A 19251-nucleotide genomic window follows, 5' to 3' on the forward strand; every position below is an offset into this window, starting at 1 on the left:
CCGATCGCGCGCGGCGGCTGCGTTTTGCGCGCTTCTTTTGTGCCAGACGCCGTGCTGAGTGTTTACACGGAGCGGTGATGCGGGCACCGAGCGGGCGCAGCATCCCCGGGTGGCTGGTCGTGGACAGCACAGATTTGGGCGTCTCACCCCGCATCACATCTGGCCCTGCAACCATCCCCGTGTGGTGACCTTGGTGGGGAGGTGGCCGCTTCCCTTTTTGAAGCCTCATTCATCGACTTTGAACGCTGCTGACCATTAGACCTACCTTTTTGACGTCGGGAAATGCGATGATGTACGAGAAACACGCACACAGGCCCTGGCTTTTAAGAGGCGGGCCATCAATGTGAACTGTCATTGTCACCGTTATTATTATTGTTGTTGCTACCACTGACCTCATTTCGGAGAGGAGGAAGTGGAGACACTGCCTTCGTGTCGCCACGCCAAGGTCACAGCATTTGAGTGCGTTCATGATTAGTGGAGATTTGAACCCGGTCGGTCGCCAAGGCCCCTCTCCCACTAGACCATAATGCCGTCTCTGTCTTCCAAGGCCGCCTTTGAGTCTCCGTTTTAGCTAAGGGGGTGTTTCTCTCCTTGTAGGTGGCCCTCCCTTATGAAACACTACAGCCCCACCGACTACGTCAATTGGCTGGAGGAATATAAAGTTCGGCAAAAAGCTGGGTTAGAAGCCCGGAAGATTGTAGCCTCGTTCTCAAAGAGGTTCTTTTCAGAGCACGTAAGGATTTGTTGATGTCGCTAGCAGCGTTGGCCTGCTGGTGGTGTGTGCGCCTCGGTCTGTAGGCATTAGCTCATCCAGCTCTTGTTGATATCCCCCTTTTCGTTGCTCTCACAATCCCTTACTCACTTCCATGGCTGCAAGTCATTGTGTCCTTTCCCTCCCATCCAGCAACACGAAGCCATTTGTCCCTGCCAGCTTTACTTTTCTAAAGCCAGAGAGAGAATGGGGGTGGAGGGAGTAGGGGGAGACTGCAGTACAATGTCGGGGGAATCCAGATCAGCATTATTTCTCTTCGTGTAGCTTAAATGTGTTTTCCCAGAAGGGTTGATGAAATTGATGTGATTCTTCTCTCTGGCTTTGCAGGTCTACCCAGTAGTAGTGTTATTTGTTTAGGTAGCAAAGGATGGAAAGCTACCTATAAATCAGAATTATTGCTTCCTCAAATCAAATCGTCTTGCATTCATCATCCCTGAAAAGTTTTTTTTTTTTTTAATTTCTGAAATGCGTGTTTTTTGGTCCCCCCTCCCTTCCCCAAAATGTCTCAAAAATTTTCTGTATCCATTCCAGTGTCTTTAACTTTTTGCAGCTTTAGAGAATAGTCCACTCTAATCTTAATTGATCAAACTATTATTAGATTTTTATTTCTGATTGGGGAGTCTACAAACAGAGATGGTCATATTTATTTTGTCTCTGGTTTACTGAAGGCTAGTTGCTGAAGATTACTTAGGATTTACTAATTTTAACTACTTAGCGGAGTTTATACATTTGAAATGTTTTCAGGATAGTTCAAGTTTTGAAAGAGAAAATTTGAACTTTGAACAAGTTTAAACTTATTCCCCTGTGGGGGAAAAACTGACATTCCCTGAGAAGATTTCATTTTTAGAGATATTTCTTAATATTAGAATGAATAGAATTTGTATTCTATTTTGGAGAAGCTGTATCCTGGTTAATTCACAGATAGTGAATCCAGGTTTAGATGTATTTGTGCACACCGGTATTTTTGGCACGGGGCCTGTTTGATGCAGTTGGTTATGGGCTACTGGTTTGCAACCTCTGCTTCTAGTCCAGCAGGTTTTGTGTGCATTTTTAACAGTCTGTGCCTTTGTCTAATAATGATGGATTGTTGTGCACCCTGCACCCCTTAGCTCCCTCTTTTCCTATACCACTACTCAATTAGAAGTATGTCAGGGACTTTGACCACAGCTGGAGCAAACTTATCATTGAACTGGGGATGGGTGATTGCTTTGGCTCAAGACCCTGTGTCCGTGTTCTTGGAATTTGCACAGGTTGACCTGAAACGTCCAGGCTGCTTTCAGAAAGAGAAGTGGGAGGAGCCAATAGCCTTTAAAACCAAGAGGGTCTTAAAGCTCTTTGTACTACCTTCTCTGCTTCCAGAGTAGAAACCATACCCAGAACGTTAAAGGGGTAACTACCACGCCAGGCTCAGGCCCTCCTCTGTGCAATGTAAATACATTATGTGAAATGGCTGTTGTGAATGGGGAGCTTTTGTAGTCTTAGCCCTTGTTTGAGAGCTATTTTTCTTCACCATAGAACACTGAATTAGCAGTTTCAGAAATTCCAGTGCATGAAAAGGTAATTAATTTAAAGCAATAAGCCAATCTTAACAAATGATTGTTGCTTTCTATCTCTGGCAGATAGTGTAAGGCAGTAGAGAATAGCTGCTGTTACCACCATTCATGGACTCAGATTTGTGTACGAGTGACAGCTACTTCATACTCATGATTGAGGACGCCTTTTGTGTGTCTTCTTCATAGGTTCCCTGTAACGGCTTCAGTGACATTGAAAACCTTGAGGGACCAGAGATATTTTTTGAGGATGAACTGGTTTGCATCCTAAACATGGAAGGAAGGTAAGCTGTAGCTTTCAGAGGGAATATTTTTTTTAACAGTAATAACTCCAGAATAAATTGCTGTAATCTGTTTGTGACTGAACCCTGTTTTGTAAGTGTGTTTCCAAATATTTCATGTTTTTCCATAGATAGTTTAAAAATTTCTGTGCTTATCAGGTTAATGCCCCAAGATAATTGATACACAGTCAGCTGTCTGTATCCACAAGTTCTGCATGCATGGGTTCAACCAATCTTGGATCAAAAATACTTGGAAAGGGCCAGGGATGTAGCTCAGCAGCACAGCGCCTGGCTGGCAAGTATGAGGCCCTGAGTTTGACTCCTAGTACCCCCAAAAAAATTTTTTTTCTGGAAATAAACTGTCCATACTGAACATGTATAGACATTTCTTTCCTGTCATGGTTCCCTAAATGGTGTCCCTTACATAGCATTTGCATTGGATGCGGTATCAGAAGTAATCTAAAGGTGATTAAAAGTATATGGGAGGGGGCTTATAGGTCATGTACAAATATCATGCCATTTTACATAAGGGGTTTGAGCACCTGCGGATTTTGGCATTGAGGGGAGCTAGAACTAATCCCCTCAAGGATACCAAGGGACAAATGCAGAAAGAAATCTCATCAAATCCTTTGGGAAGAAAAGGAATTAACGTTGAGCCGTACTACTATACTGTGGGCACTTTCGTCTGTTAGGAAATCTTTTGGAATTATAAATTTTCCTTCCTTTGTAGGCACCTCTCCACCTGCCACAATCAAATATTCCTGTCATGAATTGTATTGCTTTTTGTTTTTAATAATCTCTTATTTACAATTCCTGAGTTGTAATAAATAATCTTATCTTGAACCACTGTAGCTATATGACCAAGCTTTTTTTTTTTTAATCCCCCAATTAGTACACTGTGTTGCTAAACTACTTTCCTGATTATGAGTCCATCCAGGCTTGGTAGCGCTTACCTGTAATCCCAGCTGAGGGAAGTAGGATGAGAGTTTGAGCGCAGCCTGAGCAATTTAGCCACTTAGCAAGACCTTGTCTCAAAAGAAAAAAACATTTTTAAAGGGCTGGGGTTGTAATTCCGTGTGAAGGGCTTGGATTCAATCACCAGTATGGGGAAAAAAAAAGAGAGAAAAGTCTGTTATCTCTCCCTTGTTTAGATTTTTGTGTGGTAGGTGGTGCTGGAGATTTTAAAAACTTAGAGACAGGGTCTCACTAAGTTGCCCGGGCTGAGCAAACTGAACGATCCTCCTGCCTCAGTGTTTGAAGCCTTAAAGTTTCGTTCTTCTTCTTTTTTTTTTTTTTTAATACATTATCATTTCTGCTGTGAAAGTTAATTTTCAGTTAACCTTTAAGATTAGTTGGCTTTTGGCCTTATTTGCCTGTGGTAAAGATTTTCTGCTCTAAAAGTTTTTAAACTTCACTAGTGATGGAAGATAAGAATGCTAGCTTAGCATCTGAAGAAAAATCATTTTGAAATATCTCGCAAACAAGGTCTAAAATGTTTGTTGCTCTGAAGAGGATTTGAGAGGTAAATCTTCCTTAGCAGAACAACTGTGGGAGAGGGTAAGATGTGTCACTATTCTAGGCCTTGGATGAGTTCAGATGTAGGGGTCACTTTCCTGTTTCTATTTTGGTTTATCTATAAATGAATTAAGTATGATCTAATAGTATTGCACAGCCTTAAAAATAAAAGCTGACTTGTGCTTTTTACTTGTGTACATATATACTTTTAAATACATAGATGTGATGTCTTATGTATCTTATTGGTTGTTTAATGAAGACTTTAGTTTTTCCTTATTTATGCTGTGTCCCCTTCCTCTCCACTGCCTCCTTTCACACTGGTCTTCCCTGTCCCCGCCCTACACCTTTTGATAATAACTTGGTAGGGCCAGGGATTTAGCTTAGTTGTTCTTCCACCTGCCTCGAAAGCACAAGGACCTGAATTCGATCCCTGGTACCAAAAAATAAAATAAATAAATAAATAACCTCTGGTATCCTTCTGTGATAACAGAAAACAGTCATATCTGTGGGGAAGGGAAAAGTGGGATCAATAGACACTTTTTTTTTCTCAATCAACAGTGCCTTAGGGAAATTAATCAACTGATAAAAGATAAGTTCAGAGTCAGGGATGTAGCTGAGTGGTAGACCACTTGCCTTAATATATATGAGGCCCTGTTTCAATCCCCATTACCAAGAAAAGAAATCACTTTTGTTAATGGCTACCTACCACAGCGTATATACCACAGTTTATTTAACCATTCCTGTATAGACAGGCAGCTACTTTCTTTTTTGTTTTGTGTCCTGGTGAAGATTAATGTTTGTAGTAGTTTTATTTCTAAGCCATAAATTCTTGGGATGAGTTTCCTAGATCAGACTATAGAATATTATTGAAAAACATAAAATAAGAGAGATTATCTCCTTGAATGCAAAGTTTTGTATAATGAAACTATTAGTTCTCCCCAAATTAATATGTCTTTAATTTAATGCCATTCTGACTAGAATCCAAACAAAGCTTTGGGAGAGGGGAATTTCTAGTTGGATAATACTGTCATAAAATACATACAGAATAATAAAGGCTAGGAGAAAAAAATGTTTAAATAGTCATAATGGGAAACAGTATCATGAGATATTGAAACATATTATAAAGCTACTTATAATCAAAACAATATAATGTTTAAATAAAAACAGGTAAAATGTGACCATCAGTAATAAAGTACAATTCAGAAATATGGGCTAAAATAAAAGATAATGTATTAAAAATGAGGGGAAAAGGTGGCTTATTTAGTAAATGGTACTGCATGTACTGAATGTTCATCTGGAAGAAAGTAAAACCTACATCTTACAAAAAAAAAAAAATCTCAATAGATTAAACAATTTCCTGGTGTGGTGGTACACACCTGTAATCCCAGCACTCAAGAGGCTGAGGCAGGAGGGAGATTGTGGTAAGTTCAAGGTCAGCCTGGGCTACATAATGAGTTTAAGACCAGCCTGAAATAATAGCAAGACCCTGTCTCAAAAAACCAAAAAGGAAAAACAAAAAAAAAGATTAAACAACTGACATTTTTTTAAAGTTCACATTAAAAATCCCTCAAAGAAATAAAAGATATTTAGGGAGAGCTCCTTAACCATTGTGACCAATAATGTGGAAACAGTGCAAGAACACAGACATGATTATGTGACTGAAAAAAAATTAACTTCTGCTTGACCAAAGAAATGATAAACAAAGTCAAACAGCCCTAGGAATTTCCAAAAATACATTGAAAAATGTACAAAGGTCAGGAGAAAAAGTTTACAGAAGACCAAGTCCAAATGGCTGATGATAGAGTAAACAACTTTGAATTCACTATTCAAAGAAATGTTAAATAAAATAACTGAAATGTTGCCTTTTTTATTATCACACTGATAAAAAGGCCAAAAATATGTAATCAGTAAAAACAGGTATTGTTACATTCTTTTAAAAAATCAGTATCATAGATATGTTGCCCTCTGGCCCAGCACATATATTTTGATCCTAAAATAGAGTTGTTTTTAAATGAAAGGGAACAGGGGCTGTGGGGATTTAGCTCAGTGGTTCAGCTGCCTGCCTTGCAAGCGCAAGGATCCGAGTTCAATCCCTGGTACCAAAAAAAAAGAAAGGGAATAGTTCACATTTTAAAACATTTTGGGATGCCAGTTTTCATGGAGGACATAATTTGTATTCATTCCTGGCAAATGCATACAAGGGAGAGGGATAGTTTCCAGAAGTGCTAACGCACCAGTCCCTGGACATCTGGATAACTTATGTTGATGGTAGTCTGTGTAGTCTTTAAAAGCAGACCTACAATAAAGACTTGAAACGACATATTACAAAACATATACTCTACCTGAGGAAACTGACCCAGAATGACCAATATTGAGATATATTACAGCAAAATGACTCGATTTTACACAGAAAAGTCCTTTGGGCATCCAAGCCCCCCTCCCCCAAAAAGTCATTTTTAAGGAAAAGGAAATCAGAATGTATCATCAGACTTTTCAGCAGTAATGCTTTTTGCCAAAGGAAAAAAAGATAGTCAAAGATTCAAAGAAAATGTCAGCCAAGGATTTTTATATCCAGCCAAACTGACTTCCAAATGTAAAGGCTGCAGACAAACTTCTCAACTTGGAAGAACTTAAGAGACTTTTGGGCCCTTCCCGACAAATCTGCTGGAAGATGAGCATCAAACTCTCAAAAACCACCAGAGTACACAGACATAGAACTGGTGGTAATCATTAAGTATGCGTTTACAGTATCTGCAAAATCAAATTGAAACGAGGGCCAGCCAGAGGAAGAAAGCATTGCCTGTGTAATGGATATAAACCCTACCAGTGCAGCTGCTTACAAACTAATGCATAGATAGTGACAGTGGGAAAGCATATATGCAGTATATTGCAGTTTTCACTCAGAACTGAGGGAATATTGGTATTCTGAGGCTGGTGTGTGTGTGTGTGAGAGATGTGCAATAAAGCAAGTGAAGACGGGCATGGTGGTACATGCCTGTAATCCCAGCGTACGGGAGGCCTGAGCTATGTAGGGTGTTCAAGGATAACCTGAAATACATAGTAAGACTCCATCCCAGAAAACAACAACAGAATTTTGAAATGTTAATAACTGTATTATTCTATCATCTCAGGTATCCTAAAGAAGCAAAATTCTAATAAAATATAGATGGAAGAAGGTCAAAGTCATATACTTCAGAATTTGAATTAGATGTGCCAGTACAACTGATGGGGTATTTCCCATTGAATATATGTAGATGTGTGTATTTTACATTCAAATATATGTAGATGTGTATAGATCTGTGTGTACATACAGACCCCGGGACTTGCTCTAGAAGTAGCCAACACAATAGAAATGGTCCTCCCTGGTACCCAGGTTGTGATCTTTAGATACCCTTTCCCACAAGAAGAAGCCAGGGTTATAACCAATTATATCCAGTGTCTTAGTGGTTGCCCTTTTTTGGAGAAATGGCTGGTTTTAGGCCCAATGTGGAAAATGGAAAAGATGGGCCTGGAGTATGTTGGAAGCAAGACAGTTGACAGTACCTCAGGTCAGAGTATTCAAGGCCAGCGATGATGGGGCTTCCATTAACCAAAGCTGAGACCACTGGAGCATCAATGTAGATGATAAATGGCCTGTATTGATTATGTTCAGATTATGTTTAGCTCCATTGGTTCATGATAAAAACAACACCTAATTCATCACTTTTGAAAGTAGTAATAGAAACAAATCATTGTTTTGAAAATTTATGACTAAAAAGTATGACGTGAGCATCCTGTCTTTATTACGTGTTATACCACTGATGAAAGTTGGGGGTTTTTTCCTTGCCTTTAATGGATATATTCCAATTTAAGGGGAAGAGTTGATCTAGTGAGAATGTTACCACTTTGTAACTTCTGAAGAACTAATGTACCCAAGCATTGAGAAGCAGTGGTGACTGACATCACAGACAAGGCAGTGGGTCTGACCGCCTCCTGACCAAAGACCATGCCACCTCCTGGGAAGGTGTCCTGCCAGATTGTTGGCATCAGAACCTGAGCCTGCCTCTACTTGCCAGCATGTTCATGTGGACATGGCCAGCGTATTCCAGACAGGGGAAGCCACACATGAAGCCACCCAGCCTCCTCAGCAGGTGTCTCACATGGAGACAAAGATGGCGGGGTCCCACAGATAGAGTTCAGGGCCTTGGAAACAGACTGGAACGTCCCAGCATTCACACATGGCAGGCAGTCGTGGTTGTGGAGCAAAGGGGCAAAGCACGGCACCAATGACCACAGAGGCTTGTTGGGGTACAGGCCATGGGGAGGGTCATGGGTGTCGGCAGAGTTCTGTTTCTTAGCCTGAGCAATAGATGCAACAGTGTTTGCCTCATGGTGATTCATTAAATCACTCATTTGTTTACTGGGTTTTCTTGAGGAGTGGTAGATTTTACTTCTAGGAGGTTAAAGAGCAGGTAACAGCTCTCCTTTGACCTCCCTGAAAATTGGAGTTCTTTGTTTCTTCAGGAAGTCAGCCAGATTAGCTAATCATTCTCTCTGCCCCACTTTTTATAATTCCTCTGTATATTTGGGAAGTCATAAAGAATTTCATTCCCTTGGCAAGTTTCGTTCAGCTTCTGCTCTACTGGATACTGTTCTGTGCACAGGGTCTCTATAGCAGTGAGCCGCACCTCCAAAACCCTGCCTTCATGGAGCTTGTGCCATGGTGGGGGCGAGAGGTGATACAAAAATAACACACTTACATTAGAGGATGGAAAAGGCTGTAGAGAAGCACTAGTCAGGGAAGAAAGCAAGGGAATGGTGGTAATGGATTCAAGTAGGATGGGGGAACCAGGTGTGGTGGCCCATGCCTGTGATCCAAGCGCTTGAGGCTGAGGCATGGGGATCGCTGCCAGCTTGAGTGAGCCTTGCTGGGCAACTTAGTGAGACCTTGCTTCTCAAAAGGGGCTAGGGATGCACCTTAGTGTGAAGACTCTGCGTGCCATCCCAGTAGCAAAAAAGGGAGAGTAACATCCAAATCAAAACCTAAGAAGTGAGAGAACAGACCAGGGAAGAAATATTCCAGGCAGAATGGAGCGTAGACCACTAAGGTGGTAGAGGAACAGCAGGGAGTCAGTGTGGCCAAGTGGTTGGACTGAGGTACAAATATGGGAATGGTGGTCAGAGGTAAGGGGGTAAGGGTTGAATGGAACCCAGAGCCTTTGCATTGAATGTATCCTCAACTCATTTTTTAGTTTTTTATTTTGAGACAGGATCTTACTAAGTTGCCCTGGCTGGACATGAATTTGTGATCCTCCTGCCTCAGCCTCCCAGAGTACTGGGATTACAGGCACACACCAGCAGGCCTGGCTTGAGGTCATCTTTTAGGTTCTCATTGGGAATTAGTTGGGCTTTTCTGTTGAGCAAGGTAGATGCCAGCCAGAGTGTTTAGGGCAGAGGGTTAGGGCGATGACTGACAGTTTTTACCAGTGTACCCCAGATGCCATATTGAGGATAGGATTTGGGGGGGTTAAAGCAGGAACCCAGTTAGGAGGCTGCCGTGCCACAGGCAGAAGGTGATGGCAGCTCGGCTGAATTAAGAGCAGGGTTCACGTTGTGGATCTGTGTTACAGATAGAGCTGATAGTGTTCCGAGAAGAGGCAGGGCACCCGTGACAGCGCAGAGAGCTTGGGTCGGAGAGGGTCACCCTCACCGGAATGACGGAGTGGCGCACTGGCAGTGTGCAGTGAGGCTGACTCGGGTGGGAAAAAGGTTCTGGGAGCTCCCCAGGGTCTGAGAGGGAAGTGGGGTAGCACTGGGGTATGCAGTTCTGGCGAAACCATTCGAAAATAAAGGAAGCAGATCACTGGATAATATCGGGAAGTGGGGGCGTTGGTGGCCTGGCTGAGTCATGAGTGGCAGGAAGAGCACAGCCTGAGTCCTGGGCAGTGTGGGCTCCAGAGGCCTCCCCATCTCCTGGAGCCCAACTCGCTTCTCGGGGTGCTCTTGCATCACCTTTTGCCAGAGATGCACACAGTAAATCTAACGCCAGCCCAGGACTGTTCCATAGATTTCAGCACAGTGCGCTCAGTGTTACATGACAGTCACAGAGCCCTAAACTGCGCTGTCTGCCTCTGTAAGTGCTAGAAAACTTGGAGCCAGGAGCCACTTTTATTCTTACTAAAGTGGATACATGCTATGTTAGCGTGAAGTAAGAATAAGGGTAGTGGGTTCTGAAGTCTTAAATCTTACTGACTTTTTTGTTGTTGTCGTTGTCGTTGTTGTTTTGGTTTTTGTTTTCCAGAAAAGCTTTGACCTGGAAATACTATGCAAAAAAAATTCTTTACTACCTTCGGCAACAGAAAATCCTAAATAACCTCAAGGCTTTTCTTCAGCAGCCTGATGATTATGAATCCTATCTGGAAGGTAAGTCTTTCCTATACCTGTGAACAAAGATGGTCTTTTGGTTTGTAAATCCAGTCTTTAAAAGCAGGGCTCAAAACTACCCTGAAAGTGTTGCTGGAGTTTGGAGGTTGGATTATATGGCCTGACTCAGGGAGTAGGTCTGACCCACAGAAGCTGAAAGCAAGATTTTGTTAAATCTTTAGCTGTCTGCCAAAGTGATAGTGGTTTCAAATAAAGATACATCATTGTTTCAAAGTGGGAGCATGATGTTTTAGTTTGGGGCATGAGTTCCTTGTTTTAAGCTTTAAATGATTGTTTGCAAAGTAGACATAAATGTATCAGGTTTTATCTCTGTAACCTTGAGCACATCCTGAACCCCTCTTGGAGCTCAATGAGGACAGAATGTTCTCCTGCATCAGTGTGTGCTGGTCCATGATGAGAAGTGAGGAGAAAGGAGCCGGCTGGGCAGGCACAGCATGACTTGGTGTTCTTACGAAGTTGCACAGGAACAGAATGTGACTTCAATGTTTTAAAACTATTTTAATTCCTAGACTGTTACACAAACACTCGCATAAATTGTGGTTACAAAATGCATGTTCACTTTCCTTCCACGCTCCAGTAATGTGCCTGGTCGTGTTGATTTCTTCCCCCTTTCCATTGTTCTTATCCTTATATCTCTTTCCACTGCTGTTCTCAGGCAGGCTGTCCCCACCTTTTCCAGGGATACTTGCTCTCCTGAGCATCGCTCCCTCCTTCCTGCCCCAAGTCTTTCCAGCCCCAAACCACCTCTATCCCGTGTGGAAGCTGACTTTGCCTTTTAAAATTTATTTTTCTTTTTTTTGGGGGGTGTACTGGGGATCTAAGTCAGGACCTAGCACTTGCAAGGCATGTGAGGTACCATGCCTTTTAAACTTTTTGCTTGCTTTTCAGTGCCCTCCTTAGTCTGGTCCCTGCCAGCTCCAGACCCTCCCCTGTTACTCTGCAGCCAGTGTCTGTAGTCAGCACACAGGATCCCTCTTCTAATTCCCTCTTGAAGATCCTGTTCGCCCTCCAAGTTTACCTTGGGTCTCACTTCCATCAAGTTTCAGCTATTTGCTAAGTTTATCACCCTCACAGCTACTGCAGTAGCACTTAGTAGTGACTGTCTCTCGTTTTTGTTCCAAATGTGCATTTTGTTTCTTTCGTCACTAACACTAAATTTTTATGAACCAAGTCTTAGAGTTAAGATTGATTGCTGTGTGCCCGTCAATGCCCAGTCTAGATGCTTGATAATTGTATGAAATTATCATACAGATGGAAGTGAAAAATCTGTTTTAGTTGATTAAAATAAAATGTCCCCACTATTTAGAATCTTATTATGTACATACTGCAGTTGGGAGTCATCCTGTTTTCTGTTTATGTCACAGTTAAGAAAAATACAAGATGTTTTATTTTCTGTAGATTATATTTGAAAACAGATACTTGCTTTTCATTTTTTAAACATAAAGTTTTGTTATAGTTTACACATAATTCCTCCAAATCAGTGCTGTAGGCCTTGGAAGCCATTGAAGGATTTTTATGGTTGAGTAGGTAGATATTGGTTGCAGGGTTTTGATCCTTGGTACTAGATTAGAATAATGCCAGTGCCATTGAAGAAGCCATGGAACCATAACTTTAGGATGGGGATAGACTTCAGAGAAGTTCAGTGTGAACTTCTCCAGCCCACCTACAGGGAAGCTAGAGAGCCCAACCCTGGGCTGCAGTGACACAGAAGTCTGGGGTCTGGGCCTCTTATTGCCCATTCAAATGCTTTTAGCTACTTGGAGTATTGATAGGGGAGTCCACATCCTGAGCTGGTCTGGGGTCTCTCGAATTTAAAATAATTTGAATGCTTCCCAGGTAAAAATGCCTGGAAGGTTGAGTTACCACCAAAATCCATTTACTGTTTCTCCTTGAAAGATACTTTTGAAATGTCCTGGCTTTCGTGTGAGGGCTTTTGACTGTTGTTTTGTTTTGTTTTAATAAAAGAATTATGTCATCCTGTGAGTTTTTCAGAGTTGTTGGATTTTGAACCTGTAAGACAGGGATAAGGTAGCTTGAAAAGATCTCCTTTATGGCATTTACTTCTCTTTGTAATGGAATATGGGAATATACCACATGTCATGCAGTATTGTTTTTGTTTTTTGACGTTGCTTTGTTTTGTTTAGTTTGTCCATGACCTCTAGGAGACATTTGGTTATTTAAAAAATAAAAAGAAAGAAATCGTGGAGCATAACCCCCTTTGTTGTGAAAATGTCTGTTCTTCCTCCTCAGCTTGTTCATAGTGGGGCCTGGCACCCAAGGGAGGAAGCTCGTCTGCTGGGACAATGTGAAAAGCCATAGCCCAGGGGGTCAGGTCAAATGACAAGCTAGTGAGAGTTGGTAGAAAGGAGAATTATTTTGTGATTCTTGTCCATCTGCAGGAGCCGTCTATATCGACCAGTACTGCAACCCTCTCTCTGACATCAGCCTCAAGGACATCCAGGCCCAGATTGACAGCATCGTGGAGCTTGTTTGCAAAACCCTCCGGGGTATAAACAGTCGCCATCCCAGCTTGGCCTTCAAGGCAGGTGTGGAATTGCTTTGGATCTAGCTGTATTTGCAAAAGAAAACTAGAACTAGAGGAGTTAGTTAATTGGGAATTCAGCAAAGCAGACCTATTGTCTGACAGAAATTGATAAGTGACACATAAAACCCTAAATATATCCCCTCTTCTGCTCTGCAGATTGACAGCACTTGGTTATGAAGCCATTTCTAATCTTTGCATGTTATGGGCTGGCAGGGGCACGGGTCAGAACCTGGTCTGTGCTTGTGTTCCAGAGTAGATCTCTGTTTCAGGCGAATCCTCCATGATAATGGAAATAGAACTCCAGAGCCAGGTGCTGGATGCTATGAACTATGTTCTTTATGACCAGCTGAAGTTCAAGGGGAATCGAATGGATTACTATAACGCTCTGAATTTATATATGCATCAGGTAAATATGGGTAGTAATAGTTTAAAACAAAGTTGACCTTCCATTACAGTGTATTGTACTGTATCCACATAGTTAACCCACTGTGGATCAGAGCTATTTGAAAAAAGTAGTAATTGTGTTTTTACTGATCATGTGTAGACTTTTTTGTTGTCGTATCCTTATTACCTAAATAACAACTATTTACATAGCCTTTGTACTATAATCTCGAGATGATTTAAGGGGTATGGCTTCATATAGCTATTGTGTGGCTGTGTGCTGCTTTCATTTTGACCACGTCTCACACACAGGATGGCAGGCTTTTCCTGTAAAGGGCCAGGCAGTCCATTTCCTGAGCTTCTTGGGCCATGCAGTTCTGTCCTTAACAGTGTGGAGGAGGCACAGCCAGTACCAAAGGAGATGAGCATGGCTGTGTTCTAACCTAAGTTTATATATGGGCTTTGGAATTTGAATCTCGTGTTATTTTTGTGTCACAAATTAGTATTCTTTGTTTTTTTCAAACATTAAAAAAAATTTTTAAACTCTTCTTATGCCAACTGTACAGAAATTATGAGTGGACTAGATTTGTCTCTTGTCACAAATAAGAAAAATATTCATCAGGTTAAGCCTCAAAAATTAGTGTCAGCCCGAGGCAGGCTGTGTGCCTAATGAGACTGTTTATTGAACGCATGAGCAAGTATGGTTTCTCTGAACCCAAAGCATTTTTTGTCCTTAAGGTTTTGATCCGCAGAACAGGAATTCCAATCAGCATGTCGCTGCTGTATTTGACGATTGCTCGGCAGCTGGGAGTCCCCCTGGAGCCCGTCAACTTCCCAAGTCACTTCTTGCTGAGGTGGTGCCAAGGCGCGGAAGGGTAAGCCGTCTCTGACACCTGGCCATGGATGTGAGGAGTCAGTCCTGCTCTGTGGACAGGAAGCCGGGCATCAGCATTACATGGGGTGTGACCAGGCAGGTTAAAACAGGACCGAGGTGGTGAGGAGCTGTTTTACTTCTTGACTGGATCGGTGTCACTGTTCCAGTTGTGGCATTGTATTGTAGCCGTACAAGATGCTACCATCAAGGGAGAGTGACTCAAGGTTTCTCTGGATCCTTCTGTAGTTTTTGCCACCTGCATGTGAATCTGAGGTATCATTTTTCCTTCTTGGGCTGCAGAAGGATCATTTGAGTGATCCTGGGAGTTTGAAACCAACCTGGGCAACACAGCAGGACCCTATCTTAAAACAAAAAGTACCTGCTGAGCTGCAGCCCTTCCAGCCCTTGCTCTAATTGCTTTCCACTCCTACCTTTGGTCTCTCTTTTCTTGCCCTGCATCAAGACCATATTGTGTCCATTACTGTAACTTTATAATTCGTCCTGCTGCTTAGTAGGATGAGACCTCATGAGGTCTTTAAAATTGCCTTGGCTTTTCTTAGCTTTTGCTCTTCTATACAGGTTGAGAATCTTAATCAGGTTCCTTAAAAATCCCACAAGGATGTTGATTAACTCACAGGTTTCTGGATTACTAAGGGCACTGTTGCAGTGTTTCACTGTTGGGTCTTTGGAACCTGTGAATGTGGCCTGTCCATTCACACAGGTCCTCATGGTGTGCTTGGAAAGATTTACTTGATGTTTCTTCTCAGGTACCTTACATTTTTTTATGCTATTATAAATGGTAATTCTTAATATCAGTTCCCTGAATATTAATAATATACAGAAAAGTGGCTGATAATTTAAAAATAGGCTTGCTATTCAACACCTCAGCTGAATAAATTGTTGGTGTGAACAATCATCAACTCTTGGTTATCAGTGTCGATAATCACAATGTCTGTGAGTAGTGATAGTTTTCTTTCTTCTAGCCTTACATACTTATTTATTTTTCTTGACTGTGTTGTCTAGCTCCTTTGTTTTGTACAAAACTGAAACCGTGATAGCAGCCACCTCTGCCTTGGGTATGACTTTCCAAATTTTACCATCAAGAGTGGTGTTTGGGTTAATCCCAGTGTTTGGGTTTATCAAAGCTGTCCTCTAAATTCCTAATTTGCTAAGAGTTTTAGGTACAGATTTAGGTGTTAGATTTTTTTTTTTCCAAAATTCTTTTTCTGTCTACTCACGTAACCAGATATTTTTCTATTATAATCTGTCATGCACAGGAATAGTTTTGTTTTTGTTTTTGTTTATTGCTACTGGAGGTTGAATCTGCTAAGCATATGCTACACCCAAGCCCCAGAAATAGATTTTTTAATGTTCAATTCTCCTGCCATTCTTAGAGCTCATCTAATTTAGTTATATGCTTTAAAAATACATTGCTGCATTTGATTTGCTCCTAATTTCATCCTGGACTTTTTGCATTTCTGCTTATAAATGATTCTGCCCTATAAATCTTTGTATACTTTTCCTTAGGAAGGTCTAGCTTCATAAAGAATTGAAGAGTTCCCTGTTTCTAGAATATTTATAGAAGTCTTATTGTCTTTGCTTAAAGTGAACTATAAACATGACTTGAGAAAGAAATCCAACTGGACTTTGTAGCAGCCAAAGAGAAAATCTGTGATTTATAGTAGGCATAAGATCAAGGTGAAACAGTTGCTGAAAAGAACACAGCAACCTGAGACAGAGGGCCACCTAACCCCTCCATGAGCCCTCAAGAGAGCGCACCCTTGGCAGCTCAGTGAGAGTCTGGGCCCCGTGACCGCTGTTCAGCGCCCTGCTGTGGGCCAGCCTACAAGGGTGAAGTAGGGTCACTGAAGCCACTAGACCAAATCCAGGAGCACAGTTCTGTGAGTCCAGGCTGGGCGGCAGGGAGGGCTGAGTCCTGCTGGGGTCATGTGCCGTGGCTTTGCTCAGATCCTCAAGGGCCTAGGGTCCCCATGGTTAGCTACTGCTGATTTTAGGGACTTACAGACTGCCTCAGCCATTCACTGTTTCTTCAGCTGAATTTTGTTTGATGCCCCTGGCCATGAGTTTGAGGATTAATCTTCCTGTGTGACATGGCATACATTGGTGCTCTCTCTGAAGTGCTAGGGTCCTGTGGCTTCAGCACAGCTGAGCTTGTGTAAAGGGTCAGGTTTGAACTGGACAAGGCCTTCATGTTGTCAGTAGAAATGTACTATTTTAACCTTCAGCCTCTGATTTGAGCTGCTTGTTGTAGGAACTTAAAATACTAAATTGTTCAACTCTCTTCTGGTATTTGGCTCTTTGGATAGGGCTACTCTGGACATCTTTGACTACATCTACATCGATGCTTTTGGGAAGGGCAAGCAGCTGACAGTGAAAGAGTGTGAGTATTTAATCGGCCAGCATGTGACTGCAGCGCTGTATGGCGTGGTCAACGTGAAGAAGGTGTTGCAGCGGATGGTGGGAAACCTGCTGAGCCTGGGGAAGCGGTAAGCCCTTTTGATTGTTCTGCAGAGCGCATGTCTTACACAGAATTTTATTCAGTGACCCTTCCTGGGATATAGCAGAGCATCGCATGCACCGCCTATAGCTTCTACCCACCGTAGGAAATAACCAGTTCCTGAGGCAAAACTGCACACAGTCACGACAAGAAAACAGAAGTTTGAAACTTTCTTATGAGTCCAAGGAAGTTTGTCCTGGAAAAAGCAAGTTGTGGATTCTATGTTGATAGTTTTCTGCCTGATAACCAAGTTCTTTTTTTTAATGACTTTATTTGACTTTATTTGTTAGTGCAGTTTTAAGTTGACAGCAAAATTGAGCGGAATCAGAGTTCCCATCTCCTTTCCTCCCGTCCCACCTTACCCGAGCCACAGCCATCTCCCCTGTCAAAAGCCCTCTCCAGGGTAGACATTCCTTACACGTGATGAGCCTGCACTGACGCGTCATTGTCACCCCCGGTTCCTCGTGTATGTTAGAGGTCTGGGTCAGTGCTGTGCCCTCTGTGGGTCTGGCCGTGCATCCACCAGTACAGTTCCACGTAGAGTAGTTTCAGGGCTCCCCAAAGTCCTCTGCTCTGTCTACATAGAGCTCACTTTTAATTATTAACCGTGTTTCTGAGGTGACTACTTAAGGAAGATGCTTAAGATTTTTTTTATTGAGTATAAAATTTATATTTACTGTGTATTTTGTAAGAGCATTACAACTCTGAATCGGGAAAATGTCAAAATCAGAAAACTTCTGGGATTCGTGTCAATCACTTTTAAAACCCTGGAAAAGGTGGGGACTTGGCTGAAAAAGCAAACGGTATGAGACAAAAGATGATTTTCCCCACTAGGGAAGGCATCGACCAGTCGTACCAGCTCCTGAGAGACTCGCTGGATCTGTACCTGGCAATGTACCCAGACCAGGTGCAGCTTCTGCTCCTCCAAGCCAGGCTCTACTTCCACCTGGGAATCTGGCCAGAGAAGGTAGTTATTTTATCTTGATGCTTTTCCCTTTCTTTAGAGAAGAGAGTCCTACATTGAAGGGCAATTATTTTGAGTTTATCCCTGCCTTACCCAGAGGAATGAGCACAAATTTCTGTGAGGTCTCCCAATCTTGTCCCACCAGTTATATATTTTCCTGTCCCTGCTCTCCTAAGAGGCATTAGTTCTCCTGTGAGGAATTGCCCATTCTCTGTGTGATTAGTCTCTTGGCGCCTGGAGTCACAAAGCCAGTGTCCTGCCACCAGGATCTGAGCTCTGAGTCACTCTCAGCAAGGGAAACAAAACTGAATATTAGCAACTAAATTGGCCAGAAATAAATATCCCTGTCTGACACAGAAAGACCAGATGTCAGATAGGTTCAAGTCTTGCCACTGAACTAGTTAGGAACCAGATATGTCTTTGAAACAACTGAGTTTCATTACTGTTCCGCTTTATTGTTCCTGGTATTACTCTTGCCCCCTTTGGGCCCAAAGCAAGGCTGGTGAGAATGCCACAGCGCTGAAGCAGAATTCACCTCTGGCAACTATGTGTGGGTTCTAGGGCTTTAGAATGTTTGACAGTGCAAGAGACAGTGGCACAGGCCCTTCCCTCGTCTGTTTGTTTAGAGCAGCATGCTGGAAAAATCTAATTCTGATCTCTCTCTCACTGATTGCCAGAAATGTATCTCTCTGAGTTACTAGAGAAGGGTAAAATATCCTAGAGAAAGTAGATGTTGTAAATGACCCTGGATTGCATAGATTTACATTGTCTCGTTAGTTCACGGACTGACGCTGTCCACAGCCAGGCATCGGTGGGAGGTGGTACAAGAGCTCATGGGAAAGTTGAATCTGCCAGTTCTACCTCACACAGCTCAGTTGTCCATCATTAGTTTTTAGTGTTTTTTATTTTATTCGCTTACTTCCGATTCCTGGATACACATAGCTAATTCCTGTCACTTTTTACTTTAGCTTTGTCATGATCATTCATGAAGTGTAGAGCAAAGATTGTTTGGATGGAAAGTCGATAGTTGAATGACAGGTCTGCCTGAGAAGTGCTGCAGTCTCTGGCTGCTCTGGTGGCCTTGCTTCTGCCGCTGGCTCATTGCAGTACTCACACTGTACACTGCATCTTGGGAGCTGCCTCCCTGTCTCAGAATGGTCACACTCACCTTGCTGCCAAGCAGGCACCACTAAAGCTGTTCCAAAGCTGCTACATGCAAAACATTTTTCCTCCAGGTGCCCAGAGAGAGCAGAGAACAGTGGCTTTTTCCAGGTGCACCTTAGAGGCCCCCTCCCTTAGACCAGGGAATCAGCTAGGAAAGTGACCCCCCCAAGGGGGTGAATGGAAGCTGGGACTCCCAGTGAGGAGGAATCTAAGAGCTGCCTGGTCACTAGAGAAAGCTCCTCACCTGGGATGGCTTCAGGGTAG

General features: G+C 42.5%; 1 protein-coding gene across 2 annotated transcripts in view; it reads left to right on the top strand.

Annotated features, from left to right (window-relative positions):
• Positions 1 to 272: 272 nt before the first annotated feature.
• Fbxo21 (F-box protein 21) overlaps positions 273 to 19251 on the top strand; it is a 31324-nt gene continuing 12345 nt past the window's right edge. For both annotated transcript variants that reach the window (XM_010604095.1, XM_010604096.1), the window contains exons 1-9: positions 273 to 292; positions 598 to 733; positions 2512 to 2606; positions 10399 to 10520; positions 12941 to 13087; positions 13356 to 13492; positions 14206 to 14342; positions 16669 to 16848; positions 17694 to 17826. In XM_010604095.1, the coding sequence (XP_010602397.1) occupies positions 288 to 292; positions 598 to 733; positions 2512 to 2606; positions 10399 to 10520; positions 12941 to 13087; positions 13356 to 13492; positions 14206 to 14342; positions 16669 to 16848; positions 17694 to 17826 (1092 nt within the window). In that variant the 5' untranslated portion in view covers positions 273 to 287. The remainder of the gene's footprint in view (positions 293 to 597; positions 734 to 2511; positions 2607 to 10398; positions 10521 to 12940; positions 13088 to 13355; positions 13493 to 14205; positions 14343 to 16668; positions 16849 to 17693; positions 17827 to 19251) is intronic.

The sequence above is a fragment of the Fukomys damarensis genome, unplaced genomic scaffold, assembly GCF_012274545.1.
Source record: "Fukomys damarensis isolate Sample0158 unplaced genomic scaffold, DMR_v1.0_HiC HiC_scaffold_12, whole genome shotgun sequence".
Lineage (NCBI taxonomy): Eukaryota > Metazoa > Chordata > Mammalia > Rodentia > Bathyergidae > Fukomys > Fukomys damarensis.